At 37.9% G+C, this 25,849-nt stretch overlaps 2 protein-coding genes across 3 annotated transcripts in view; both read right to left on the reverse strand.

Moving 5' to 3' along the window:
* neurl4 (neuralized E3 ubiquitin protein ligase 4) overlaps positions 1–9,564 on the reverse strand; it is a 29,275-nt gene extending 19,711 nt beyond the window's left edge. For both annotated transcript variants that reach the window (XM_038284909.1, XM_038284908.1), the window contains exon 1: positions 9,366–9,564. In XM_038284909.1, the coding sequence (XP_038140837.1) occupies positions 9,366–9,536 (171 nt within the window). In that variant the 5' untranslated portion in view covers positions 9,537–9,564. The remainder of the gene's footprint in view (positions 1–9,365) is intronic.
* A 4,534-nt stretch (positions 9,565–14,098) lies between these two features.
* Positions 14,099–21,065, reverse strand: shbg (sex hormone-binding globulin). The gene is made up of 8 exons (XM_038284898.1): positions 20,888–21,065; positions 17,623–17,720; positions 17,317–17,506; positions 17,073–17,234; positions 15,260–15,416; positions 14,949–15,085; positions 14,639–14,837; positions 14,099–14,452 (listed from the first exon to the last, which is right to left on the reverse strand). Exons 1-8 carry the CDS (start codon positions 20,969–20,971, stop codon positions 14,319–14,321), a joined length of 1,161 nt encoding a protein of 386 aa, XP_038140826.1. The 5' UTR covers positions 20,972–21,065; the 3' UTR covers positions 14,099–14,318.
* Positions 21,066–25,849: the final 4,784 nt, after the last annotated feature.

The following is a 25,849-nucleotide window of genomic DNA, read 5'->3' on the forward strand; positions in this document are numbered from 1 at the left end:
AGTTCTACCAGCTGACATTGAAGGCCTCTTTCACGCCTGTTGTCAGAGAACTGTTCCGTGTGTTTCATCGTTTATTTAGCTGAGGTTCATGTGTCTCTTTCATTCAGAGTAGAATGTCACTCCTTGGCTTCCGTAGTTGGTCTCATGCGCTTGACTGGGAGGCATCAGTAAATTGTAATTCATCTAGTGCACCACTTGATGTTAGTGAAAATTATACATTGTAGCTTTTAATTATGAAGTAATGAATTTGTAGGGCAAATGTTCACAGCTGAAAGGCTGATGTATGGTTTCAGCCGCCTACAAAAAGTGGAAGGAAGGAAGCATACAAGGAAGAAAGGAAAGTAGGCCTGGCATCATAAACAATTAACCAAATTAATTGTATGAGCACAATAATTTACATTTACTTGCTTGTTTGATTTTCTTGTGTCTCCTTAGTTGGGAGCATTTTGGAAGAAGAAAACAAGAGGACAGGAGGAATGAATGATGCTAAGACACAAGAACGTAAGGAAAGATGAAAGGGGGAATGAAAGAAGGTGGTAAGAAAGGGCAAAAAAGGAGGGAGGAAGAACAAGACGGGACACAAGGAAAAGGAAAACAGGTGCACCAAAATGAAAAAGGGTGCAAAAAACCAAGATGGGTATTAAAAAATGAAAGAGAGAAGGGAGGAGGATATAAACACAAGGCAGGTGAGAAGAAATGAGGAAAGAAACAAGGAAAGTGTTGTGGTAGGACACACTGAAGGAAAGACCCAGAAACAGAGAATTAATAGTGTGGTTAACAAGGAATGAAACATGGAAGAAGGAGAAGAAATAAGGAAACAAGGAAGAAGGAAAGAGGAGACAAATAAGGAAGGCACAGGAGGTTGACAGCTTACTTTAGGTTCAACATGAGGGGAGGATGAGCAGATGGGCTACACTCACAAAGCTCTGATGAAAGCAGGGCTGAGCAATATCAGCTCAAACCAATGATGACGATAAATGCACGATTAATACTTTGGCTCATTTGTCAGAAATAAAGGCATGTGCAGGAAATGCAACTGATCTATTTATTATTTATTTATTGAATAAATCACATTACATATTACTACCAATGAAATATTAAAGTCTTGTACTGCACCCATTCAGGTTTAGACATTCAACAATGTCTCATTAAACAAACAATTTTTTTTTACTTCCCTTGTAAACATTTTTGTACAAAGTTAATGGAGCCTTTTGCACATCTTTAAACTCAACGGCGTGGTTGTGCTGTAGGTGGTGGAGGTTGGACGTGTTAGCTTTGGGTGGTCCCAACAGGTAAACTTTGCATTTCGTGTTTTTTTGCCTAATATCTATGGCGTAATTTTGGTGACACTGAACTGAGCGTTCAGTAAGAACAAAGTGTATCGTTTAAACTTACACACCCTCGCTAAACAAAGGTCTGCCGCGCGCTCAACTCTGACAGCGCGCTTCTTCTCTGCACGCTCAGCTTCATCTCTGCTCTCGCTCACCTCCACAGGATTAACTGATGTAATTTCGTTTACAGCTGGGTTAGATACTTCTTCACTGGGCTGATCCGCCATTCTCTTTGTTTACGTTTCTGAATGGATCGTTGGAGTCATAACTACACACCTGCTGCAGTGTATTAAAGGGGAATGAAAGACCAGCCAGCATCGCACTCAGGAAAAACGGCAGAATTTTTTACCGGCATGGAAAAATGTGTGCCGGTTATCGTAGTGAATGATGGTAACATAAAAAAAATCAGTTTACAGCCCAGCCCTGGGGGAAACACAAAGCAAAGCCTCCCTTTGTGATTCTGGTGGGACCAGAGAGTTTCCTTTACAGCACAGCTAGACAGCAGAATGAGCTGCAGCGAGTGCAGGACGATTTCAAGACAACAGACAGAACAGGAAATGTAAGAAATCCAGACGTCTCGAGAGTCTCTTATGTTTTAAGTGAAAATCAGAAACTGCTGGGTACATTCAACAGAGATCAAACTTTAGATAAAGAATCCTTGGTTGGACGGATGCGACCTTTAACTGGAGGAGGAAATCAAATTTAAAAAATTCACAATCCTCTTGAATCAGAGTGATGTCTCCTAACAGACACCCCGTCTCCGCCGAGACAGAAAAATAAGATGATTTACAGAGAGGTAATACCTTAAGAGTGATGAGACGAACATTGCAACATGTTTGCATAGAAGGAAACACATTGCAGCTTATAGCGGAGACTAAAGGAGAGCAAACACTGCTCACAGGGAGCTGCTATGTAAGGCAGTGTGCTACTACAACTAGGTCAGATGGAGGAGAAGCAGCAGCTCGGCCTGACGGGACCCCAGACGTCTCCTTCCCTGGTTTATGTAACTCAGCAGCCTGTGAGCATCTCCAGTCTCTCTCTAGCATCGCTCAGACAGAGAACTAAGGGGTCCTGGTGCTGAGAAGCAAAGGAGGAATAAACCCGGTGGGCATCTTTTATTGGCAGTTCATACAAACACTAAAAAAAAATAATTATACCCTTAGTAATGTAAAGATTTGCTGCATTTCATTGTTAATATTGCAGAGAAAGATGCAGCTGGTTTTGTTCTGATTTAACACTTTATTTATCAAATGAAAACTGTTCAATGTTTTGCAGCAGAGTACTGAAACTACAGTGTCTAATAAATCAGATCTAAAATTTCACTAGATGCAAAAGGGTTCTTATAAAACAGACCAGCTAAGCACGCAATGACTGTAAAGCTAGACGAAATAGATATATGCTTTACAACATTTTTTTTTGTTTTTTTTTTTTATTTTTCTTTTGCAGATAAGATTCAGAGAAGAAAGCATAAAAACCAACAACTATACCTAAATTCTCACTTTCTATGCCTTTCTTAAACAACAGCTATAATCTCTAATGTACTTGACCCGACCTCTAAGGTCAGAAACAGAACATCTGGATTCCTACTAGAGCTGGATAATGCAATAATGAATCTCCAAAATCAAATCTAAAAGTTTTTTCCTATCAAATCTGATTTATGGATTTCTTCAAATTAAGTTTCATAATAAAAATGCCAAATGATATACACTGATTTAAAAAATAAGCCTTTATTTCAATCATCCCCTCAGGGAGGTGACATGAATTTAAAGGGCCACCAAATTGAAGCTGTAAACAACCTAAGCTAAAAACCTAAGGACCCAACAATGATGAACTGATGAACGGATTGATCAAAATCAATTAATCACCCAGCCCTAATTCACACAGAGCTAAAAATCATCCACTGGTTCATACCATTATACCATTTATAGGAAGGCAGTATATGGCACTAAATATTATTTGGGGTGGTTAAGAAACATTTTCAATTTCCATTTTTTGTAAATTAGACCAGGACAATATGGCCCTAAACTTATATCACAATGCATTACTGAATTTCGATAAGATTAGGGCTGAAACAATAAATCAAAATTAATCATGATAAATTTATTATTGAAATGATCTTCAGTTAATTTTGTAATCGATTTATCATTAAATGGGGTATAGAGACTCTAAAACGGGACTTAAGCTGACAGAGCGACCCACTTAGAGCAGCAGTTACACCATAAATTGTTTTAAAAAAAAAGAATATATATATATATATATATATATATATATATATATATATATATATATATATATATATATATATATATATATATATAAATAAATCAAATATTGTGCATTTAAGATAATAAAAAAAAAAGCAATATGCTCTATCCATAACTCCTCAAGGGGAAAAGTTTTAGTCTAACCTGGTTTAATTCTGTAAAACAAACTTCAAGGAACTTTTGCCTATCCGATTATTAATGGATTCATAAAAAAAAAAAAAAAAACAGAATCGACAGATTAATCGATAAGCAAAATGATCGTTAGCAGCAGCCCTAGATATTTCAGTATCGATTATAATTATAATAAAAAACAAAAAAAATCCAGAGCATCAGTCAGTGGCAAATGCTTTAATCATAGACTGAGAAGTATATTGAAAAAACTGTTTGAAAGAAGTTTGAAAGTCATATAATTGATAGTGAATTAAACTATATGGCTATATATATATATATATACATATACACACATATATATATATATATATATATATATATACATATACACACATATATATATATATATATATATATATATATACATATACACATATATATATATATATATATATATATATATATATATATATATATATATATATATATATATATATATATATATATATGATCTAAAACTCAATGCATTATTTGACTTCCATTTTGATATTTTTGTAGGAAATTGTTCAGCAAAAAAATGCAATGCAATCGACATCTGGGGTTGGAACATCACAAAAACATGGAAAAGACTCATGGAGGGAAATCTTTGTGTCTCCTTCTTCACCACTGTCAAAGTAAATCTCACATAATAAAGCTTAACCTCTGACTGGGTCGGACTCACATCAGGCTTTAATGTCCAATAAACTCTCTCATTACTTGCCTGCTGCTCAGCAGATGCCAGTATGCTGTGTTTTCAGTCAGGCGGCAGGTCGTCGTGATGGAAGAAGAATCGATGTTCATCCAGTCACGAGGCCGATAATGAGAGCCCCTATCAAGGCCTGCCATGAGGGAGGCCGAATGATTTACACTCAGTTAAGCAGGTGCCATTAGGCCAGATGTTTTCTTTTTATGGGCGCGCAGATGGCGCCACGTAGCAGCTCTGGACAGCCTCCCTCTCTCTCCCTACATGCATCAAGGCTGGACACACACTGTCACTGTAAAGAGGGGGTGTGTGGTCTGGATGACGTTGACCCAAAGCTTTGATCCGACAACTTTTAAAAGCTCTGCTCCAGAGACAGAAACCCCTAAAACAAAAAAAACCTACAAACTATACAATTTAACAGCTGGTGTTTTGAAAATACTTAAAGGTTTTAAAATCTTAACCATGTGTCCAGGTTGAGGACATCACAACAAGCACAAGAGTTTTTTTTACAAGATCTACAGGGTCCTGATTGATCTAAAACATGCAGGATATAAAACCTTAAAGACTGATTTTTTTACAACACCGGTAGAAGAAGTCAAGCGGAAGGTGGAACTCAACTTAATCTATCAAAACATGAAGAAATATTTTAAGAATTCTAAATGTACTTAAATACCATACGTAGAAGATATTGATGCAGTTAAGGCTTCTAATGTTTGTTTTTCTCTTTAATCAATAAATAGACCCTCCCAAATCCAAGGGTCCCATGAAGTTTAATCAATTTACAACAAACTAGCCAAAAGAAAAAAAAAAAGTGACCAGGGCCTATTGTAACATAAGTGACAAATACATATAAGGAAACTATGAGGCCTGTGATATTATTACTGTAAACTGAGAGGCAATATTTACTTAATGCACATTTTTATGACTCTTCTTTTTTAATGATCAAATCTTTAACAGTCTTTTACAAATAACCAATTACCGTACTACTGGATCAAGTGGAGGTGGTGGTCAAAATGTTCCATTTTCATGAGATGTGTTTGTAAATAAAAATGAAAAAGAAAGAAACCAAAGAACCAAAGATCCTGTTGGGTGACTTTCCCTTAACTTTTTTCTCCTCTATTGATAGAAAGCATTAAAAAATTATTCCTCTGTATCATCCTCTGGAGAGATTAACATATACTCCCAAAGGACAGCATAAAGAGGTCATATTTATTAAAGGAACCATGAGATTTTTCTACTGGAGATCAACCAATAAAAGGTTCACAAGGCTTATGCCAAGTCTGATTATTATGACATAAGTGTAAACCAAGGGTGTAACTTTGTGATGAAAATTGGTGGGGACACTCTAAGGGTGGGGGCTGATGGACCTATAGTTACTGGACCCAAACGCTTTCATTAGGTTTTTGTATTTTCCAAAAATGAGCTCAAACATATATTTATTGAATGCTTTCTTATTGTTAAGAACTATAATACACTGATATTTATATTTATAGATAGTTAGAGAGATGCATTTTAGTGCATTACATATATACAGCCCAAAAACATTAATGTATTGAAAAAAAAATGAATAAGAAGCGATTCCGAAGCCAAAATCGATATATCATGCATCCCTAGAAGTACAATTTCAATTCCATCCATCCAGAAAAATATGGATATGCTGCATTTTAATTATAGCATAGCATATTGTTTTCTTGTAAACTTTCCGGTAAACTTGGAGATATAGTTTAAAGCGTGTTAAATATCCCAGTAAATCTGTTTCACCTTTAAAGGAATAGTACACCCAAAACATGATTAGCCTTCATTTTCTACTCACCCCCATGCTGAACAAAACTCTGGAGTACTTTTGTGATATCTCAAATGCATCTGGAGATCTGGGAGGCTTCTTGCTGTCTGCTGACATTCAAATAATGGAGGTCTACGGCGCCCGAGGCAGAAAGGTCCATAAAAGTCCACAAAAAACGTGTCAATATTCCTCCATACTGCTCGTCCAATGTATTCCAACTGTCCTGAGTGGGTAGCGTCCAGAATTTACTCGAAACGAAGTCATTTAGAATGTTTTTAGAGCATAAACAGTAGTGTATAGGATTTCCTGAAAGCGCGCACATGCGCGCTCCCGACGCTACGGAAGCCGGCAGACCAAACCAGCGCATTCAGCTCGGCAAAGAACTCATGCTCTTCCTCAACACTGAAGTCCTCAGAATTTTTCTTTCGTTGTTTCTTTCTTTGCACAGGTAAACAGCACATTTCTTCTTCTACGCTTGCATTATCGGCAGAGCAGACACTGAATGCGCACTTTCATCTGGCTTGGTCTGCCGGCTTCCGTAGCGTCATGAACGCGCCGGCGCGCGCTTTCAGGAAATCCTATACACTACTGTTTATGCTCTAAAAACATTCTAAATGACTTCGTTTCGAGTAAATTCTGGACGCTACCCACTCAGGACACTTGGAATACATTGGACGAGCAGTATGGAGGAATATTGACACTTTTTTGTGGACTTTTATGGACCTTTCTGTCTCGGTCACCATAGACCTCCATTATTTGAATGTCAGCAGACAGCAAGAAGCCTCCCAGATCTCCAGATGCATTTGAGATATCAAAAAAGTACTCCAGAGTGTTGTTCAGCATGGGGGTGAGTAGAAAATGAAGGCTAATCATGTTTTGGGTGTAATATTCCTTTAAAGCTGCAGCTCTCCCTACTTCTGTCTGTGCTCTGTTTAAAAAGATTTATGAACCTCTTTACTAACATGATGATGCCAGAAACAACATTTCAAGATATGTAGAAGCTCTGCAGTCTGATTCTGTCTGGACAATAAGAAAACATGTTAATTGTAACCAGTAACTGGGAGTGATGGTCCTCTAAGAAGACAAGCTTTTTTAACAAGTAAAGAAGAACAAACTATGTTTTCTTAAGCTTCTTACATTATAGTACTACCTTGTATAAACTTACAAATTGGTGCCATTTTTGAGCCTAAAAAGCTCTGCAAGTCCAACATACAGATTTTTCATTCGTATGATCTCAATTTTTTTTTTTAACCAACCCGTCTCCTAACTTTTACTTAAACCTCAAAGTAGCTGCTGGTTAATATTCACTGAGTGCTGCTGTATGTCTCTCCTCCAATCATGTAGCTACTTTGTTAACAGTGAAAAGCGACTGCAAATCAGATGTCTTAAAGCGACATATCCGATGTCCGATGATGTTACACCGAGAGGCGGGACACAGGAGCAGCACGAGAGAGGAAAACAAAAAAAACACAGACTGAAAACGCTCTGAACACAGATAGCTTCACCTAACTCTGTTACCTTTGAGTAAAGTAAATAAGCGGAAAGGGGAAAAACAGAGGAGATTATTGGTGGGGACATGTTCACACCAGTCCTTCAGAAAGTTATGGCGGTGGTCTAATTGATCCCTAATATTTGATGCAGATTTAAGCGGGCTGATTCTCTGCAGTACATGTGTAATTATCCAAGTAAACTACTGTGTAGTCTGTATAATTTTCACTTATCTATATGGTCAGTACATTTCTGCAGTGCAAGTGCAATAACCCAAGTCAACTACTGTGTAGTCTTCCCTTAGCTCTCTACTGTGCAGATTTTTTTTATAACTACTGTAAGGGAAACATATTCAAGGACTTCACAACTTTTTTCTTTTTTATGCTTTTCTTTTGTACTATATGCACTCTTTTTTATATTTTCATCTTTATGGCATTTCATTATAAGACTTTTTACTCTATATAAGCTACTGGAACCAGAATTTCCCTGAAGGGGTAATCAATCCTAAGGGATAAATAAAGTTGAGTCTAACTCTAAGTCTATTTACATAAAATACTTTTAACTGATAAGAAGGCATGTTTGCTGAATATGCTAATGAACCCAAATACAAGAAAAAGAACAACAACATAAAAACTTAGAAATATTGGCCTAAAATATCAACCAAATAATGTATCAGTTTATCTCTCTTTGCTATATTTTACAAGATTCCTACTAAAAGATGATTTCCTTTCAATTGGTTCGGGTTTTGCTTTAAAATACTAAATTTTCTTAGTGTGTGGAAAGTTAAATATTATGTATGCACACAAGTTTGTCTGAATGGTCAATAAGAATAATGGCATTTGGTATGTTGCATGCTTTTTACTCACTTTGCTATAAATCAGATCAAGTTTAGGGAAATATTCTTTCATGCAAAATGTTTTGTTTGGATTAAAACCACCTGACACAGGTGATGGTGGTCACAGGTGCAGGTCTACTGCAGACAGACATCATCAAACATTCTGAATCTATTATTGTCATCTAAAGAAGTAATACAGTGATATTCCTACAAAGCTATATTGTGCAAATAAAAAAAAACAAAATGAGAGAAATCGATAGAACTGACAAGAGAATAAAGTAATTAATGAGTAATAGCAAGTGAAGAAGCTGTGTGTGACTGACCAGGAGGCCAGTTCTGCTTATCATTAACATTAACAGCAGTTAGAAGGTGCTAACCGGGTCTGAGATAAGCTAACTCCATTAGAACAAAGCTGTTTACGAGCCCAAATCAGCTCCTCCCAGACAGAAACGAAACCTGGGGCCCCATACCGGACCCAACGGTCCCAACGGCTACCTTCCAGAGAGGCTGGTCCCGAACAGTCCCTGTGTTTCTGCTGCTAAGAACCCATTAGCGCAGCTAACTGTCGGTACCAAAGCTGCAGGAGCGGTTTATCGCTATTAAGCTAACCGTTTAACATATCTACTCTCCGACGCTGCTCCCCCATTAGGAAACCCTGATAATGGAGGCGCTCATTAAGATACTGAGGCTGTCAGGTTGTTTGAACATCGCAGAAGGCTGAAGCCCCTCACTGCGGGCGCAGAACCCCCCTCCCTCCCGGGCGCTCCCACTTCTGCTCTGGAGAACCACCGGCGGGCCTGCAGTTGTTTACCTTCTTGTCAATACGGACGGTGAAGACATCCCGGTCCCTCAGGGGCTCCTTACTGAAAACCAGGCCGTGGTTGAACTCCTGGATGGGCTGGTTGCGCCTGGCGGTTCGGTTCGAGTTGGACAGGCCGATAAGCTTTCCGCTCCGCGGATGCAGCTCCGCCGCCATCTTCATGGGGGCGGCCAGGATTTACGACACCCTGGTTTTGCGACGGTACCCTTGTCTTGACGGCGATTCTGTTGTCGTAGTGATATTCTTAGCGTCAGAGCTACACAGTAAACAAACTTGCAGCAGTGGCACAAATTTAAAAATAGAAAACCCGTTAATAAATATTTACATCTGTGATTATTGTATTATAATAAAAATAAAATTAACTGATTAAAACATTTCTACATTTATGTACGGTATCACAATTCTAAATGCAGAAATCAAAAGAAATTTACCGTATGATATATGAAATGCACGTTCAATAATTTCATCCTCTTTTATTTATTTGCGTATTTTTATGATTTTATTGTATTTTTAAAAGTTAACCACCAGAGGGCAAATCCCATGTGAAACAGGTAATAAATGCAGTAAAAATAAATCTTGCTCATACAGACACATTCGTAATCATTTAACAACTGAGGTTTCAAAGACATGTCTGTGCCATAATCCTTTCACACATCCTCTGTTTGACTGGTTGCGCACAAACCTGTAAATCCACATTACAACCAGTTTAGAGATTATAAAAACAAACTCTCAAAACTTAACAAAAAAGCCCCAAACACCTGACATCATTGTTATTTTCTTTCATTATACTTTCTTTTACAGTTATCGGAACATGAATTAATTAATGAATGAAATTTATTTCTGTTATAAACATATAATGTTTCAATAAATTCAACCTTCGTACAAAATATACACATATTTAGACTATACAGTGTTTCCATGTAGTGATATTTATAATATACACAGCTATTTAATTCCTCCTTCTCCCAGTACCTTTCTAGAAATACTTCCTTATACCTCTTTTTAAATATATCTATGTTTATACTCCTCGTCCAAACTGATCCACCAAGTCACCCCGCATCTCAATATGCACGTGCTTTCCATTGTTGCTCTTACTTAATTCTTAAAATTCACATCAAAAATTCAAAGGATTAAGTTTCCTAATATTCTACTGGTATATAGAACCTTCAATGGACTGGCTCTATTTGCTATTCATGAATATATCCATCTAAAAAAACAGTGTTTGCACTCGATCCTACAGCAGAGGGGACTGTGCCATTCCTTTTAGGAAAGCAGTCTTGGGCAGTCAGCCTTCTCTGTGGGAGCATCATAGGTTTCCATAAAAATGGCAAAATTTGGCATATTTAGCTGTTGAACCTTGTTATGAGCATGTTAACAAATATGTGCATTGTCTGTTTTAAATAATAGGATAGAATTATATGAAGACATTAGCTGTTTTATGTGGATATGACATAAAAAAATTTAGGTTTTCCTGTTAAATAAGTGACTTCAGCCAAATATATATATATATATATATATATATATATATATATATATATATATATATATATATAGATCATGCGAGATCAATGAAGTCAATCTTATTTTATCTTTTGATTCACAGTTTGTTTCATGATGTTTATGGTTTTTTCCTCTATATTTTTATTGTGTTTTTTATTTCACCTACAGACATATTATTTGGCAAGGTATTTCATTGTTACAAAGTTAAGGCAAAAAAACACTATGTGACATTCTTTTACTTAAATTCCTCATAATGAATTCATAAATTAGTTAAAAAATAAAACTGAGGCACACTACCCCACAGATCACACAGGATATCAGTCAGGATATCATATCAAGTGTTTGACACCACACGACACCACCAAGTAAAACAGAAAGGGGCTCCTAAACCATTATAACGATCACCTTGGTAAACACCAAGGGTCATCTGTATGACAAAAATCAGGATTTTCAGGGCAAAATTTGTGACCTACAAGATCAACAGGTTTGCATTTTCCACTGAAAAGAAGAGTTTAATTAGACTCATCAGGAAGGCCAGCTCTGTTCTAGAAGGTACCATGCAAATGGTTGGAGAAGGAAAAACTTTTGCAATAACTTCAAAGTTGGACAATGTCTCCTAGGCCAAGCATGAAGCTGTTTGAGAGCTGAAGAGACACTTTTGGAAAGATTGCTGACACCTCAGGGCATAAAGTAGTCTGATGGCAAATATGCCTTCTAAGCTGCTGTTAAACTTTATAAACTATACTCAATGACTTATTTACATAAATGTTAATTGCACAGTTTTATGTTTCCTTTTAAAAGGTCTGTTGCTGTTATGTCTGCACAGCTATTTATGTGACTTTTGCACATTTGTTAAGTCATACTATCCAGTTGTGTATTTCATTTGATCAGAGTATGCTTGATAACTGTAACCTTGTAGGCTTTTCCTTAATAGCTGGTGAAACATCTGATTGTCACTACTGTTGGACTTGTTATATATCTATTATAATCTATTTCCACAGAAGACAGCCTGTGAGTTATCAGAACACCATATTAAGATATGTGGCCTTATATGAAACTTGCATGTATTATCTGGACGCAACCACACGGCAGTCTGTGAATCATGACCAGGGTTCAACTTATTGTCTTGTTTATACTTGTTTATGTTTTCATAAGAAAAAAGTAAACTGTTAGTAGTTTTTCTGACCCAATAACTGCAGAAAAAAACAGTAAAAAAACAAACAAACAAAAAACCCAAATGTATGACAAATGTGTTATCTGCTTGATTTTCTGCAAATTTCTATCGTTTCACAATGACATATTTTTTCATATTTTCAACGGAAGTAGATACATTTTGCAGTGCCTTTATTAAACCACGAGAGGGCGCAACATAATCGCCGAATTGTTCATCCACGTCTGAAGTTGGAAAAAAAACACCTCTGCATCATCTTCCTCCATTTAACCTTTAAATGCGCCAGTATTATCATTATTAGTGATCCTTTAAAGAATAACATTTTATTTAAAAAAAGACATTTAGGTTAATTTCTGAGGTTAATCTTTATATTTAGCTAAATTACAGACTCCCCTCCTCACCAACAATTTATTTATCTTATCTTGCAAAAAAAAAAAAATAATAATAATATTAATAATAATTATTATTATTATTATTCCTAAACATATTAGAGTTAATTCATACAAGGAGTCTTTGATGAGAATAACTCAGTGGTCTGAGTCTTACGTAGAGTGGAAAAATACAAAAAAATGCCATTAAAAGGTTAAGAAACAACCAGCTCCTGAGAATGGACGAGAGACACAACACAGCCAACAGTCATACACAAATAATATATAAATACATTTTGTGTCTCCATCAGCTCAAAATACCAGAATTTAAAGCTCTAGAGTATGATTTTTTATTTCCGGGTGGATCATCTAAATAAGTTGTCCTCCTAATTGTCAATCATTCTGGTGATATGGTCCTGTTAGCTATCTTTTTCAGGCGTATGTGTGTGGTGACCTACGGTTTCAGACAGTCTTTAAAATTCAACTTTCTCATTGGTGTTCTTTGAAAATTGCTGAGGGTTGTAAGAAGAAAAGTGTCTACGAAGTGTATGAGAAGAAGAGAAATGTTTCCGAAGAGGGCGATATAGTCCGGAATGTGGAGAGCACTCCTCACAATGCATCATGGGATTTGCTGTCACAGCGGCCCGCTGTCGCCATAGGCTGTCGCTATCCGACAGCGGCGACTGATAATAAAGATGGCGCAGGAACCGCGCGGTGAAGGAGGAGTAAAGTGACCAAAGGGGAGCAAAAACCAGTGATCATCTGTCCGAACTGTCAGTTAACTGATTTCACTATGAAGTCCATTATATAGTCCTATTTTATAAAGTATTTGAGGGATTTAGGGGTTTGGTGGGTGTTCAGGCACAATAAGCTTGTATGAGCTATGAAAACAGCAACATTTAAACAGAGCGTGCATGAGGAGAAATGGGCTCAAGCATTCTCATGCACACGTTTAATAGGCGTTCCCTCACATGGTACAGGGTTATGCATGTGAACTTTTTTTTAAAGTGTAGAGTGCAGTTCTTTTAAAAAATTCAATTCAAAATCCTCCAAAATACCTTTAAATTCCACTTTTATGTTTTTTTTTTTTTTTCACATTTATGTGATTTGTTTTGGCTGCACAGAGAACATTGGGTAGAACTTGCAGCAAGAAGGTTCTGGGTTTGATTCCCGGCCCGTGATCTTTCTTCATGGAGTTGCATGGAGCTGCATGTTCTCCCTGAGCATGCGTGGGTTCTCTCCGGGTACTCTGGCTTCCTCCCACAATCCCAAAAACATGACTGTTAGGTTAATTGGTGTCTCTAAATTCTCCTTAAGTGTGAGTGTGTGCATAAATTGTTAATTATCCTGTTTGTCTCTGTGTTGCCCTGCGATGGACTGGTGACCTGTCCAGGGTGGACCCAGCAGGGATAAAGCGTGATGGATGGATGGATGGATGGATGGATGGATGGATGGATGGATGGATGGATGGATGGAATTTGTTTTCCTTCCATGCCTCACTTTATCAACATTATTTAATCACTGTATTATTGTTGCTTACGTTCAGCTTTGGGTTTTATCACATTTTAGTCACTTTTCTATTTTGGCTGGTCAGTGGTTATTGTAGTCAGACTTTATTTGATAGCTGTGTTTAACCGTCACACATCTTACTGTCACCATTTGCTGTTCTAAAATGAGTTTTGCAATTGATGTTAGTGATTTTTTTTTATTTCACATCATGTGCATATTTTACTGCCATTTATTTATTTTTTATTACATATTATTTTTTAGCATGCGGTTTATTACATTTTTATAGAAATTATTTACAAGTATCTCAAGTTATTGTTTAAAGACTCATAATTCATCAAAGAAATTCCTCTACAGCCAATATCTTGTCCTTATCCAGGACATGCATGCTTTTAGGGGCTATACAGGGCAGCTGTGAGAAGAAGCTGACTTGTCTTTGAGAGCTGTATCCAGATCGATATTATTCCCTTGGATTTGGATCTTCTCCAGGCAGCCTGTCAGGAAATGGGAGCCAACCATATCTTCCCTATCACCTGAGGAGTGAAAATGGAAATAAGATGGCAATCAATACAGTGAACTTGCACCACCCTGAACAGTCTGCTTACTGTTTTTGCTTCTTTTTTTTCACCGTCTGTATTCTTTTTTTATGTTAATTTTTGTTTTAAACAGCATTATAGGTTCTGAAGCAGTAAAGGTCTGTGTAATCCATTTTAACTCACCCAGAAGGCCTCCAATGGCTAGACGACCCCCTCTCAATGCTGTTATGTAACCAGGGGTGCTTTCTTGGTCATAAGAAAACGAAATTGATTTATCTAAGGTTTGAAGCACTTCCACCTTACTCCTCAAAAAAGTAATCTGCAGCCTCTTGCAATTGTTTGTAAGTTCATCTTTGTGCTTTCCGATGGTAACATGAAGCTTCTGCAAGCCAGAAAGAGAAACTCAGAAATCTATTTTTTATCATTCGTCTCTAACCTTGTTTAGAGCTAATGTGCAATGAAACTTTTCAGGGAAAAACGTTCAGTCACACACATTTGTTTTATTATCAGCTCTAAGCGCACCCAGCAGCTCTCCCTCTGAGGACATGACGCTCAGAAGGGTTCCATCCATCTGACTGAAGTTCCCTGAAAGTCCAACTGTCAATCCGCTTTCTTCATCGATGTCGAAAACTGTAAAATAAATAAATAAATAAAAACAACAAAAAAACATGGAAAATTCACCTTAAACATAAACATCACTGCAACATTCTTCCCAGAACATTTTGTTGATCTGAGCATTTCTCTGAGAGAGAGTGGGTGTTTATAATCCTCTGAATATTATATAATTTAGCTCAGCGTTACCACCTGAAGTGTTAAAAAGGGAGAATCCTTCTTGAGCAAAGTAGCTGCCAGGTTGAATGTTCTGGTGGCAAAGTAAGAGCTCGTCTTCGTCCACCTCCCAAGGCATGCTGAGGTTTAACCAGCGGCCATCCCGCACACAGCCGTCCATCTGTGGATCCAACTGCAAAAAAATAGGGCCGTTTTCGTGAAGTGTAGGTAAAAAAATTTAGAGTTATAAAATTTCTTTTTATTTTTCAACTAAGATCTGAATAGTGCGGCCTGCTTTTGTATTATGTTTATATTATTCAAAAACCCTTAAAAAAAAAAAAAGTTAAATATCTTAATCGGATCATAAACTCAAATCACTCTCAAAGTTTTCCTAACCGTCTAAACTGACTCCTAGACTGGGTCAGTTGGCTAAACAACCATTGGGAGAATAATTAACAACCTCCACAGGGAGGGTAGGCCACAGAAAGTAACTACTAAAAAAAGCTTTCTGTTCACAGAGTCCTGCATCCAAGCATATTCAATAGAAAATTTAGTGGAGGGAAAAAGTCCAGCAGAAAAAGATACACAAGAAATAGGAAAAAATTACTGCCATGGATGAAGGCTGCAAGTACACCCAACAGATAAGTCACCTAAAACTTTCCAACTACAAGGCTACAGAAAGTTAATGTTTACAGATACACATTGCTGATAGCCTTCATTGTCCACAATGATAGATTTCATTGGTACATACTGAATACGTTTTTAAACTGACATGAGGGTAAAAGTGCAGATTTTCTTTATAAAAAAATCCTTTGTTGTTGATCCTATGTTATATTCTAATTTTCTGGGAGTCTGGAATTTGGGTTTGGGTTGTATCCTCATGCTATAATCATCAAAATTACAAGACATAATGGCTTAAAGGTATAGTAGAGGATCATCAAAATAAGTGGTTCTCCTAATTGTCAATCATCCGGCTGAGATGTTTACATAAGGCCATCCTATGTGCTCGTCCACATTTTCACTTACCGGCGGTGTGTCTGACATAGTGAGAAAAAATTGCAAATCTTTTGGAAATGAAGTTTGTATGAGCGATGCAAACAGCAACTTTTAAACAGAGCGTGCACGAGGAGACATTGACTCTTGCACGCACTTGCATACGTTCAATAGGCATTTCCTCTCAGGAGTGCTTTTTTTTTTTATTCACAATTTCCTCCACTGTATCTTTAAGGGTTTCACTCTGTCTATAAACAATCTATATCTCATTTAAGTTCACTTTGTGAAGAGAGATAAGAAAATATTTTCTCTAAGTATGTTTTCTTAGGTTTACAAGGACAGTACACGTACTCATGTTTGAAGGGCCCATACAAAGAATATGTTGCATAACTTAATTTATATTCACTGATGCTCTGAATCTAATTTGACAGAGTAAAAGATACTTTTATATATAAAAACTAATGTGGTTTATTTGTTATAACTTATATGCTGCTGTCCTCTAGGCCAGGTCTCTCAAGCATAGGAGATTGTTGATCTCAGTGGGACTAACCTGGTTAAATATAGGCTAAATAATAATAATAATAATAAAATACTAAGCAATAAAAAGGCTCAATAAATTACATTGACTTTAACTGAGAAGATGATCAAAAATTTTTAGAGGAATACTGTTTGTTACAGGAAAAAAATGTGAAAATGAGCAACAATCTATTTATGATTTATTTTAAGGTCCTTCTGCTGAGGCTAATATACAAAAAAAGTGTTGAAAATAATTCCAGTTATTCAGGCTTAATAGTCATAACGTATCAACTAATCTTAAACAGTTTAAAAAGTGCTTTGAATGGTAAAAATAAAGCACCTCAACTATCATCTTGTCCTTGCTGGCCAGGAGCCCACCGAGTGCCAATCGAATTTGCCCAGAAACAACCTCCTTAGTCTGTTGGGAGTGCATTCCCACCACCAGCCCAGGTAAGTTGTCCACATCCAGAACCACAAACTTTCCCTTGCTGCCCACGTCCAACTTAAAAGAAAGAAAGAAACTCATGAAACAAATCCAGAGAACAAAGCTGTCGATTCCCAGTGGGCCCTCCCTGGAAACTCACCGTGTGCCATATCCCATCATTCAGTTTGGGCCCACCTGTCACGCTAACTTGAACGTCCCCTTTGCTGATCTGCATCAAGGGGAATCCGTCTTTCAGGGACAAAATAAACCAGTCCTGTGCATCTCCGGAGTCCCCGTAGAAAATCACGCCTTCTGGGTCATAAGTCCGAAACTGAAAAGTAGACTTGATGCTGTGTTAAAAAAGAGCCCCCCCCAAAAAAAGAACAATAGAACAATGAATATGACGGTCTATGTAATGAGAAGCATTTAAAATCTTCTTATAATGCCATAATAACTTCCTGCTCACCTTCTGATCTCACTGATGTTGGCTGCGGTGCGAATCAGCGGCTTCCAGGGGTTTCTGTCTTGGCCGAGGTAGATGAGAGAATCCCCCGATACTATTTTCTGGGAGGAACGAGCATGATGATAAGGCTGTGGTTTAATTAACTCTAATGCATTCACTCTATTATGCACTGACAATGCTCATTGTGTTGTCCAATCAGATATGTTGATCGATTAGTGTTTAAAAACATGTCGATAAAACCCAAAGCATAGTCACTTTATAACAAAGGACATGATGGCAATGTCTTAATAGGTCTTGGTAATACGGTGCTTAATCAATGCTGACACCATTTACACATGCAAGTGGAGTTAAACCAGATGCAAGGAAAAACAAAAATTATGTGAAAAAAATGGAAATATATAGTTTCAAATATGAAATGGACATACTGAGTGATGAGTGCTCTTCCTTTCTGCTCCTTTTTTCTTTCCCTACTCTCTCTTTAAAAAAACGACATAAAAAAACGACTACCATGAACTCTCACTTTTCAAAGATAACTACAAGTGGCCAAGTGATCCTCCTTATTTAGCCACTAGCAGAACTAATGCTGCTTTTTTTATATTTTCCCCCCTTTTTCCTTAGAAAGTTCTTCCAGGTTCTGTGTTGTATTGGTGTCTTGATGGAAGTATTGACAAAGTAATTGTTGCTTGGGGCACTATTCTTTTTTTAAATCTTGACAGTACCACTAACTATGTGTATCCTCTTTCCTTTTCTATATTAGAATGGCAGCGGTGCAAATTTTAGCCCCTGGAAAAGGAATCAAGCTACAGAATGTTTTGTTGAATCCGAACACACATCCTCATGGAGGTCATTCACGACGGACAAAAACATGAACGGTCAAATTGGGACTACAGGGTAACAGAAAAGAAGGCAGACATTAAGCCAAGGTCTGATGGAGGTTTATTAGGTTTAAAAGGTACTGGCTGAATTTCCTGCTCAATATTCAGTCAATGGCTCAATACAAATACCTCAAACTTGCAAGGATAATTAAGCGACAGGGGAAGCATTTTTACAGTCGGCATGATAAATACTGTCTGAATAGTGCTGGTAGTTAGGAAGGGGCAAGGCAGAGGAAGCAGAATGCTTTTTAGCACCAATTCATTTGGCATAAGGACCTCCTGTTGTTCTTAGCCGCCACACGGAACCATACGGCTGCCAGCAATCCTTTGCATGGAAGACCTTATAGGCAGAGCCCAACTGACAGAGTTTAACAAAAAAGCATTATTTTGTGAAATTTGCTGTGTGACACGTTAATGTCTACACTTTCAGATGTTTTAATAATAATAGAACTTTATTGAGCTCACCTTGGAGAAATTTACCTCTGCATTGAACCCATCCCCTTGGGGAGCAGTGCGTTGCAACTGTGCAGCGCATGGGGTGTTAGGATTCAAGTTTGTGTGGGTTGTGTGTTTGTGTCTTTCTCTCCCTCCACCACCAGGTGGTGCCCTGTGCTCGTTGGTCCTCTTACACACCTGCGGCTGGTTGGCTCATCACTGAGGACTATTTGAGCGGTGGACTGTCACTCCCTCGACGCCAGAGTGTTTGCAATTTTTGGGTACTTTAGCCAAGCTGAGATTAGCTGAGTCTAATTGAGTCTTTGTTTCACTGAGCCTAACTTTGTTTTTTGTCTTTGCCTTTCGGCAGGAAGCCATCCTGCAAGCTGGATGTTTGGGCCTTCTTCCCCTGGAAGGATTGTTTTTTAGTCTCGCACTGAGCAGGGGATTAACCTCCACAAGTTCCGTTCAAGTCCTCCTGGATTTCCAAGTGAAAGTCCGCTCCTTAGCTCCTCAGGATCCAACCAAGTCAAACCTGTCCGCCCTCCAACGAGCCCCTACCTCTGGATAGACCCACACCGACTGGATTCTGGGAAGAAGGTTTTTTCCACTAACGCGAGTCCCATTTTCTCTGTTTCTCCAAGTCATCGTTCAAAGTTCCAATGGAACCCTGAACTAACCCCTGATACTTCCCTTCCCACTTCCAGTTCCGGTTCACCAGTATACTGACTTTCTGAATCCAACCCCCGCTGATCTCATCAATAAACCTGTTAAACTTTTACCCTGGTTCTCTGAGTGGTTTACTGCATGTGGGTCAGATCTCTTAGGAAAATCATGACATGGGGAACCCAGCGTGCAGGCTGTTGGAATCAAACCTGGTACTTGCAACCCTCTCAGAGCACAAGAGCACTGCTCTAACCCACTAGGCCAACACTCCCCCTTTTATTTTTTATAACTGAGAGCTTCATCGGTTCCCTATATTTGTGTAACTTTTGTTTTTTGTAGTTCTTTTACATTAATTTTGCAAGCAAAATTCAAATGTATGTCCTCTTTCCTACCCTGGATAGAGTCCTCAACCTTGACAATACAAAAGGTGAAGGAATAGGAGCTAGGAACAGAAGGTATTCAGATCAAGCCCATTACTCATTATTTGAATCAGGTTTGTTGGATCAAGGAAAACATCTAAAATTTGAAGAATATCAGCCCCGAAGGGCCGGAGAAGCCCACCGCTCGGCTATAGGAAAGTCAGCAAGTGAATGCAGCTAGACTTCCTCAGATAGAAAACATCTTTCCAACAGAGATCAAATAATAAACCAAATATTTACGAGTTTATATTATAATTTGGACTTTTTTGTACTGCATTATTTTGAGGGTGGTATAATAGGATTTGAGTTGAAAATTGATCTCTTGCTATAGTCATAAATTTGTTGTCTGCTTTTGAGTCTTGCTGAGCCTTTTTGAAACTGATTTCATATGTTTTTTGATGGTCTTTGTTTTTTTTTTATCCGATCCAGTTAATAAACCTTATTAAAATGCATTGATTCCAGGCTAAGTTAGATTAAATAAAATGTAAAAATCAAGTAGACCAGGTTTTTCAACTGATATCTTGACATTTGCACCAAAAGGAATAGTTTTTTTTTCTGTCAACGGAACAGTTTTTTGAGGCATATGGTCGAGCAAAGTCCTAAGTCTGCTCAAATATCTGACTCCTCTCATTTCAACTGGCTCAGGAACTACAGTTTAAGTCGATAACGTGTTTTTGGCTTACATGCACCATTGTTAAATAGAAAAAAAAAACTCAAAAAAAAAAAAATCACCTGAGTGTTATTTGATCATCAAAAGCAAATTCAAATTTTTAGCTTTTATGTATTTCACTACCAAGTACAGGGAACACATGTTAAATTTAAATTACATCTACAGACTGATTTAAAGGCATTTTTACATAAAGCTTTACTTACTTTACCTCTCCTCTGTCCTTCAACACGCCTTCCAATAAGGCAGACAGCGAGGAGCAGTCCAACTGCTACTGCCTTCAAAAACATGGCCACCCTGCAGTGAGTGCACCCAGGCCTCTCTGGTCAGATAGGGACTGTAGAGACTTTGCCACACTTGGTCAGACTGGAGCCTGAGGGAGCTCTGGCACACTTTTATGGGGTCCAGAGGGCAAACAGAGCACAGCCAACACAAGTGATCGATCCCTAGGAAATGTTTGGGCTGTGACTAATAGGATGTGGGTGAATAGTTTAATCTGTCAATAAAGAGCTGATGAAAACAGTACAGATAAAATAATACAGATATTATTTGGATAGTTTTTAATTCACAAAAACAAGGAACCCAAATCATCCTCCAATGGCCAGCAGGGGTCAGCGACCTCAGCCACACCACTGGTGTGTGTTTACTCAGGCTTGGGGGCGGTTGGGGGGGCAGGCTTGACTCACCCTCCTCTGGCCCTGACTCAGTTACGCGTTTAGGAGGGTGAGACAGTGCTTCAAGCCACAAAGCTCTGCTGTCTCCTCTCTGCTTTTCTACTCCTCCTCATACCATCTTCCAGGAATCCTGCAATACCTTGGAAAGTACTGGGAAAAGATCAGCTGACAAACACGGATACACACACACACACACACACACACACACACACACACACACACACACACACACACACACACACACACACACACACACACACACACACACACACACACACACACACAGACATTGATCGGTGTTAAGTATGAATAGAAATAAAATTTCTAAAAAAGTTTAAAGGAGAAGTTCGGTTTTTAACACTTTTAGCCCATTTTGTGTAGTGTCCAGGATGAAATCGAATGATCGACACCAAAATTTTGACAATTGCTCCTGTCTCTGCTTTTTGGCTAATTTAGAATCCACCCCTGGCTGCTTTAGAATGGCTTCCATAGAGCATGTCCGATAATGTCCTTAAAACAACCTTAAACGTTCTTTTTTTTAAATATGCAACTCACCGGGTCGTCAGCGCTGTTCAATGACGTTCCAAAAAAAGTTTCGTAAAAAAAAAACGTTCCTGTAGTGTTTTATTTAGCATTTTGTAAATCCCATTGAGTTCTGTTGGAATAGTCAATATTCCCCTGCCACCAGAAACGGAAATGGGGCCTGTTTACACAGTTGTAGTCTTTTCGCTTCACTCTGTGTACTCCGACGTCGAGAATCAAGAATCCACCTTTCGTATTCCATTTTCAGAGTTTTTTAAAGTGTTTAACAGAGACGTTAGCACCTCGACGTCGGAGTACACAGAGTGAAGCGAAAAGACTACAACTGTGTAAACAGGCTCCATTTCCGTTTCCGGTGGCAGCGGAATATTGACTATTCCAACAGAACTCAATGGGATTTACAAAATGCTAAATAAAACACTACAGGAACGTTTTTTCTTCACGAAACTTTTTTTGGAACGTCATTGAACAGCGCTGACGACCCGGTGAGTAGCATATAAAAAAAAAAGAACGTTTAAGGTTGTTTTAAGGACATTATCGGACATGCACTATGAAAGCCATTCTGAAGCAGCCAGGGGTGGATTCTAAATGAGCCAAAAAGCAGAGACAGGACCAATTGTCAAAATTTTGGTGTCGATCATTCGATTTCATCCTGGACACTACACAAAATGGGCTAAAAGTGTTAAAAACCGAACTTCTCCTTTAATTAATTAAAGTTTAATTAATTTAAAAAAGTCTAATGAATTAACCCTAATTATTAGCAATTCTTAAATAATTCACACCATATCTCTAAAGTGACTCCATAACACTAAAAATGGGGGTTGACCACTTTAGGAACGGCTTTTGGTTCCCACAAAGCCCACCTGTCCTCAAAAGGTTAGTAAATTTACCCAAAATGGGCCTAAGTAGACAACATAACCAAGTACACACACTTTTTGTGGGGATTTGCATCGACTGTAATTCATTTGTATGGCAAAACCCTAATCCCATACCAACTCTTACCCAACCCCAAGCCTAACCAAGACTCAATTCTCACCTTACAACTAAAGCTATCCCCTTGCCCAAGGGGATAACTCTTCCCCATGCCTTTAGGTCCTCACAATGTAGCATTTTCCTGGGAAATTAGCCTTACGCTGTCCCCACAAGGTAGCAATTACTTTGCCACAGAAACACAGAGTAGCTGAGGATTAGTATGGACAGTGTGACAGGTTGACCTGCCATTCCCTCCAAAGATATACCTCCCCCTCTTTCTCGACTACCCACAATGCTCATCTCCCTTTGTGGAAATGTACACTGTTATGTTTTCTTTTGAGTATTCAGTTTTACTTTGCTCCTTCTTTTCTAGTTTTATTGGTTTAATTCCTATTTTGTTGTGTTTTCTTGTTATATTTGAGTTCTTCGGTTTTTATTTGTTGCTCTCTGTTGCCCTCTTGTGTTGGTCTCCTTTTCCCTAGCTCTTTTCTAGACTCCTCTTTTCACACCTGCTCCAAATCTGCTCGTTAGTCCTCTCTTTCTTCAGTCTACCATACAATACTTGTCTTACCTTGTCTCTCCTTGCTCCATGTGATCTTTTTCTCTGATGTCTCCATGGTTCTGGTTTGTGTTACATTTTAAGTTAGATTTTTTGCCTGCCTCAGTTGTTTGCGATCGTTCAATTAAATCTTCAAGAAGCTCTACTCTGCCTCCCTGCCTCTGCATTTGGGTCCTTAAAAACCAAAACCAAACCCTGACAAATGCAACCATTTTTTGGCATTTACTTAATCATATTTTAGTTATTTTAACACAATTGTTTTATGTTAGCAGGGTATGATGTAAAATAATTGTGTTAAAGTAACTAAATATGATTAAGTAAATGCCAAATGCGGATGCATTATTTTTTTTCAAGGTAGGCGGCAGACAGGCAGAGTATAGTAATGTTTTCCTCTGAGGGGATAGAAGCACTTACCATGTGGCAATGAAAATTTGCTCTCTCTCTGTTTGTGCTCATTATTATAAACCAGTGGGGTAGTCTGTGTGATACACGTTTAAACAAACTCGTTAACAACTCCTCCAAATCCTCCAGGATTTGTTGCGGTGTCCACTGCAGCCGTAGCCTGGGTGCCAGTCCGAACTTAGTCCCGCCCACAAAGTTTGAGGTCGGGGAAGTTCGGTCTGGCTCTGCTCCATAGTAGCGCGAGTATTAAAGCCCACTGTCAGGCGATCCAATCAAATTGTCAGCTTTATACGATGATGGACAGATGACAAACAGTAACGTAATCAACCACGTGACCAATGCGCGCTTGGGTGACAACAATAATGGCTGCCGCTGGAGAGTTGAGGTGAGTAGATTGTGCTATTAGGTCTGTTCTAGAAGATATCGACAGCAAATTAATTTTAAAAGAGGAACAGAGAAACGCGATCAAGTCTCATATTCTTATTATAGGCGTGCAACTGCACGCTTTGATTTGTGTTGACAACAACTATGCGTGGCTTAACATACGTCACGCACTCCGTTGCTCTTATTGGTTGTAGATCTATCCAATTGAGTGCAGAGGCATTTTTTTTCCTGGTTCGTTCGAAACACGCCCCATAATCACAGCTCTATGGAGCAGTATCAGACTCATATTCTGACTAGAATTGAGTCGGACTACGTCAGGCTACTGCAGCCGTCCGTCTGAGGTTGGAAACAACTAGACAACTTAAACCTTTGAATATTTTCCATCCCTCAAGCTGTTTTCTATACCACTTAATCCTTTAGGTCATTTGGGGAGTTATTTCCTGTCTTTAGCTGCCATTGTATGAAATAAAGGGGCAAGCTGCAACTTCATAACAGTCTTATGAAATATTTTGTCCAATCAAACCCTTTTATTTGCTGTAAAAATCAGCTCTCTCGTTCTATAATTAGAAATCTAATTTTTTCTTTCATTTAGTGGAAAATTGAGATCTTCAATTAATTTTTCATTTTGTATTTGGTTATCATTTGAAGAGGGATTTAGCAAGTAAGCCAGCCTTCTAATAAACCAAGGATAGACTAAAGATTTTAGTTATAAAAAAAAAAATAGGACATAAATTTATCACATTCAGGCACGGCGGTGGCGTAAGTGTTAAGTGTGCGACTCTGGTATGGAAGCCTGTGTCATGAGTTTGACATCTGGCCAGTTGACCTTTACTGCATGTTTTTCCATGCTCTCTAATCCTATTTCCTGTCTGTCTATTTTAAAAAATCATAATAAAATAAATAAGGGACACTAGTGACCAATAACATTTTAAAATGTTTAATCATTGTCTGATTAAATAAGTTCTAATAAAATATAATACAACAAACTGGGGCATTACTACATTCATGGTGCAACTTATATTTGTTGAACAAGATAACTGAGGGACTTTTTTGTTTTTGTAAAGCAGGCAGTTTATCAGATTGGTCACTACGGCATAGATGGTAAAATAAAATGTACAATTTGATAGCAACACTTTTTTTTTTTTTTTTTTTTTACAGCCCTTGCTTTCTTTTTGGAAAATGTTTAATCTTTAGTTTAAGCACCAAGTAACGTGTTTCAAGTTCACCTCTTTTGTCTTAAACTTTTCTTGATCCCTACATTGTCTTGCAACAAACACAAGAACAAACAAACATTCTGGTATCAGCATCATGTGTTGTAGGAACATTTTGTAAAAATGCATTTTGTAAATGCTTTTTAGCTGTACGAGATTTTGCTTGTAAAAAACCTTAGCTGTATAATATAATCTGAATCCAGCACTTGACAAGTATTTTTTATTTAATTTTATGATACTACAGATTTATCTAGTTTTATTTCCAATCAGTAGAAGTTATATCAAGTAGTTGTTTTATGTCTCTGGCCAACCATAAAAATCTCACATTTGTTAGTGTTTTACTTAAAAAAAATTCTGTATTTACTTTTTTTATTTTCTTAATCCAAGAAAGCAGAAAATAATGTTTTCAGGTTAAGGCATTACTCT

This window comes from Cyprinodon tularosa, unplaced genomic scaffold (assembly GCF_016077235.1).
Source record: "Cyprinodon tularosa strain WSP-4 unplaced genomic scaffold, ASM1607723v1 ctg204, whole genome shotgun sequence".
Taxonomy (NCBI): Eukaryota; Metazoa; Chordata; class Actinopteri; order Cyprinodontiformes; family Cyprinodontidae; genus Cyprinodon; species Cyprinodon tularosa.

Bases quoted from the DNA above. Each gene is read 5' to 3' on its own strand.
- shbg (XM_038284898.1), bottom strand. From the start codon at position 20,971: ATGTTTTTGAAGGCAGTAGCAGTTGGACTGCTCCTCGCTGTCTGCCTT. The intron at 17,507-17,622 runs GTGAGCAGGAAG...TTTTTAACACAG, and splicing joins AACATCAGTGAGATCAGAAG to CATCAAGTCTACTTTTCAGT. The intron at 14,453-14,638 runs GTGAGTTAAAAT...TTCACTCCTCAG, and splicing joins AGCCATTGGAGGCCTTCTGG to GTGATAGGGAAGATATGGTT.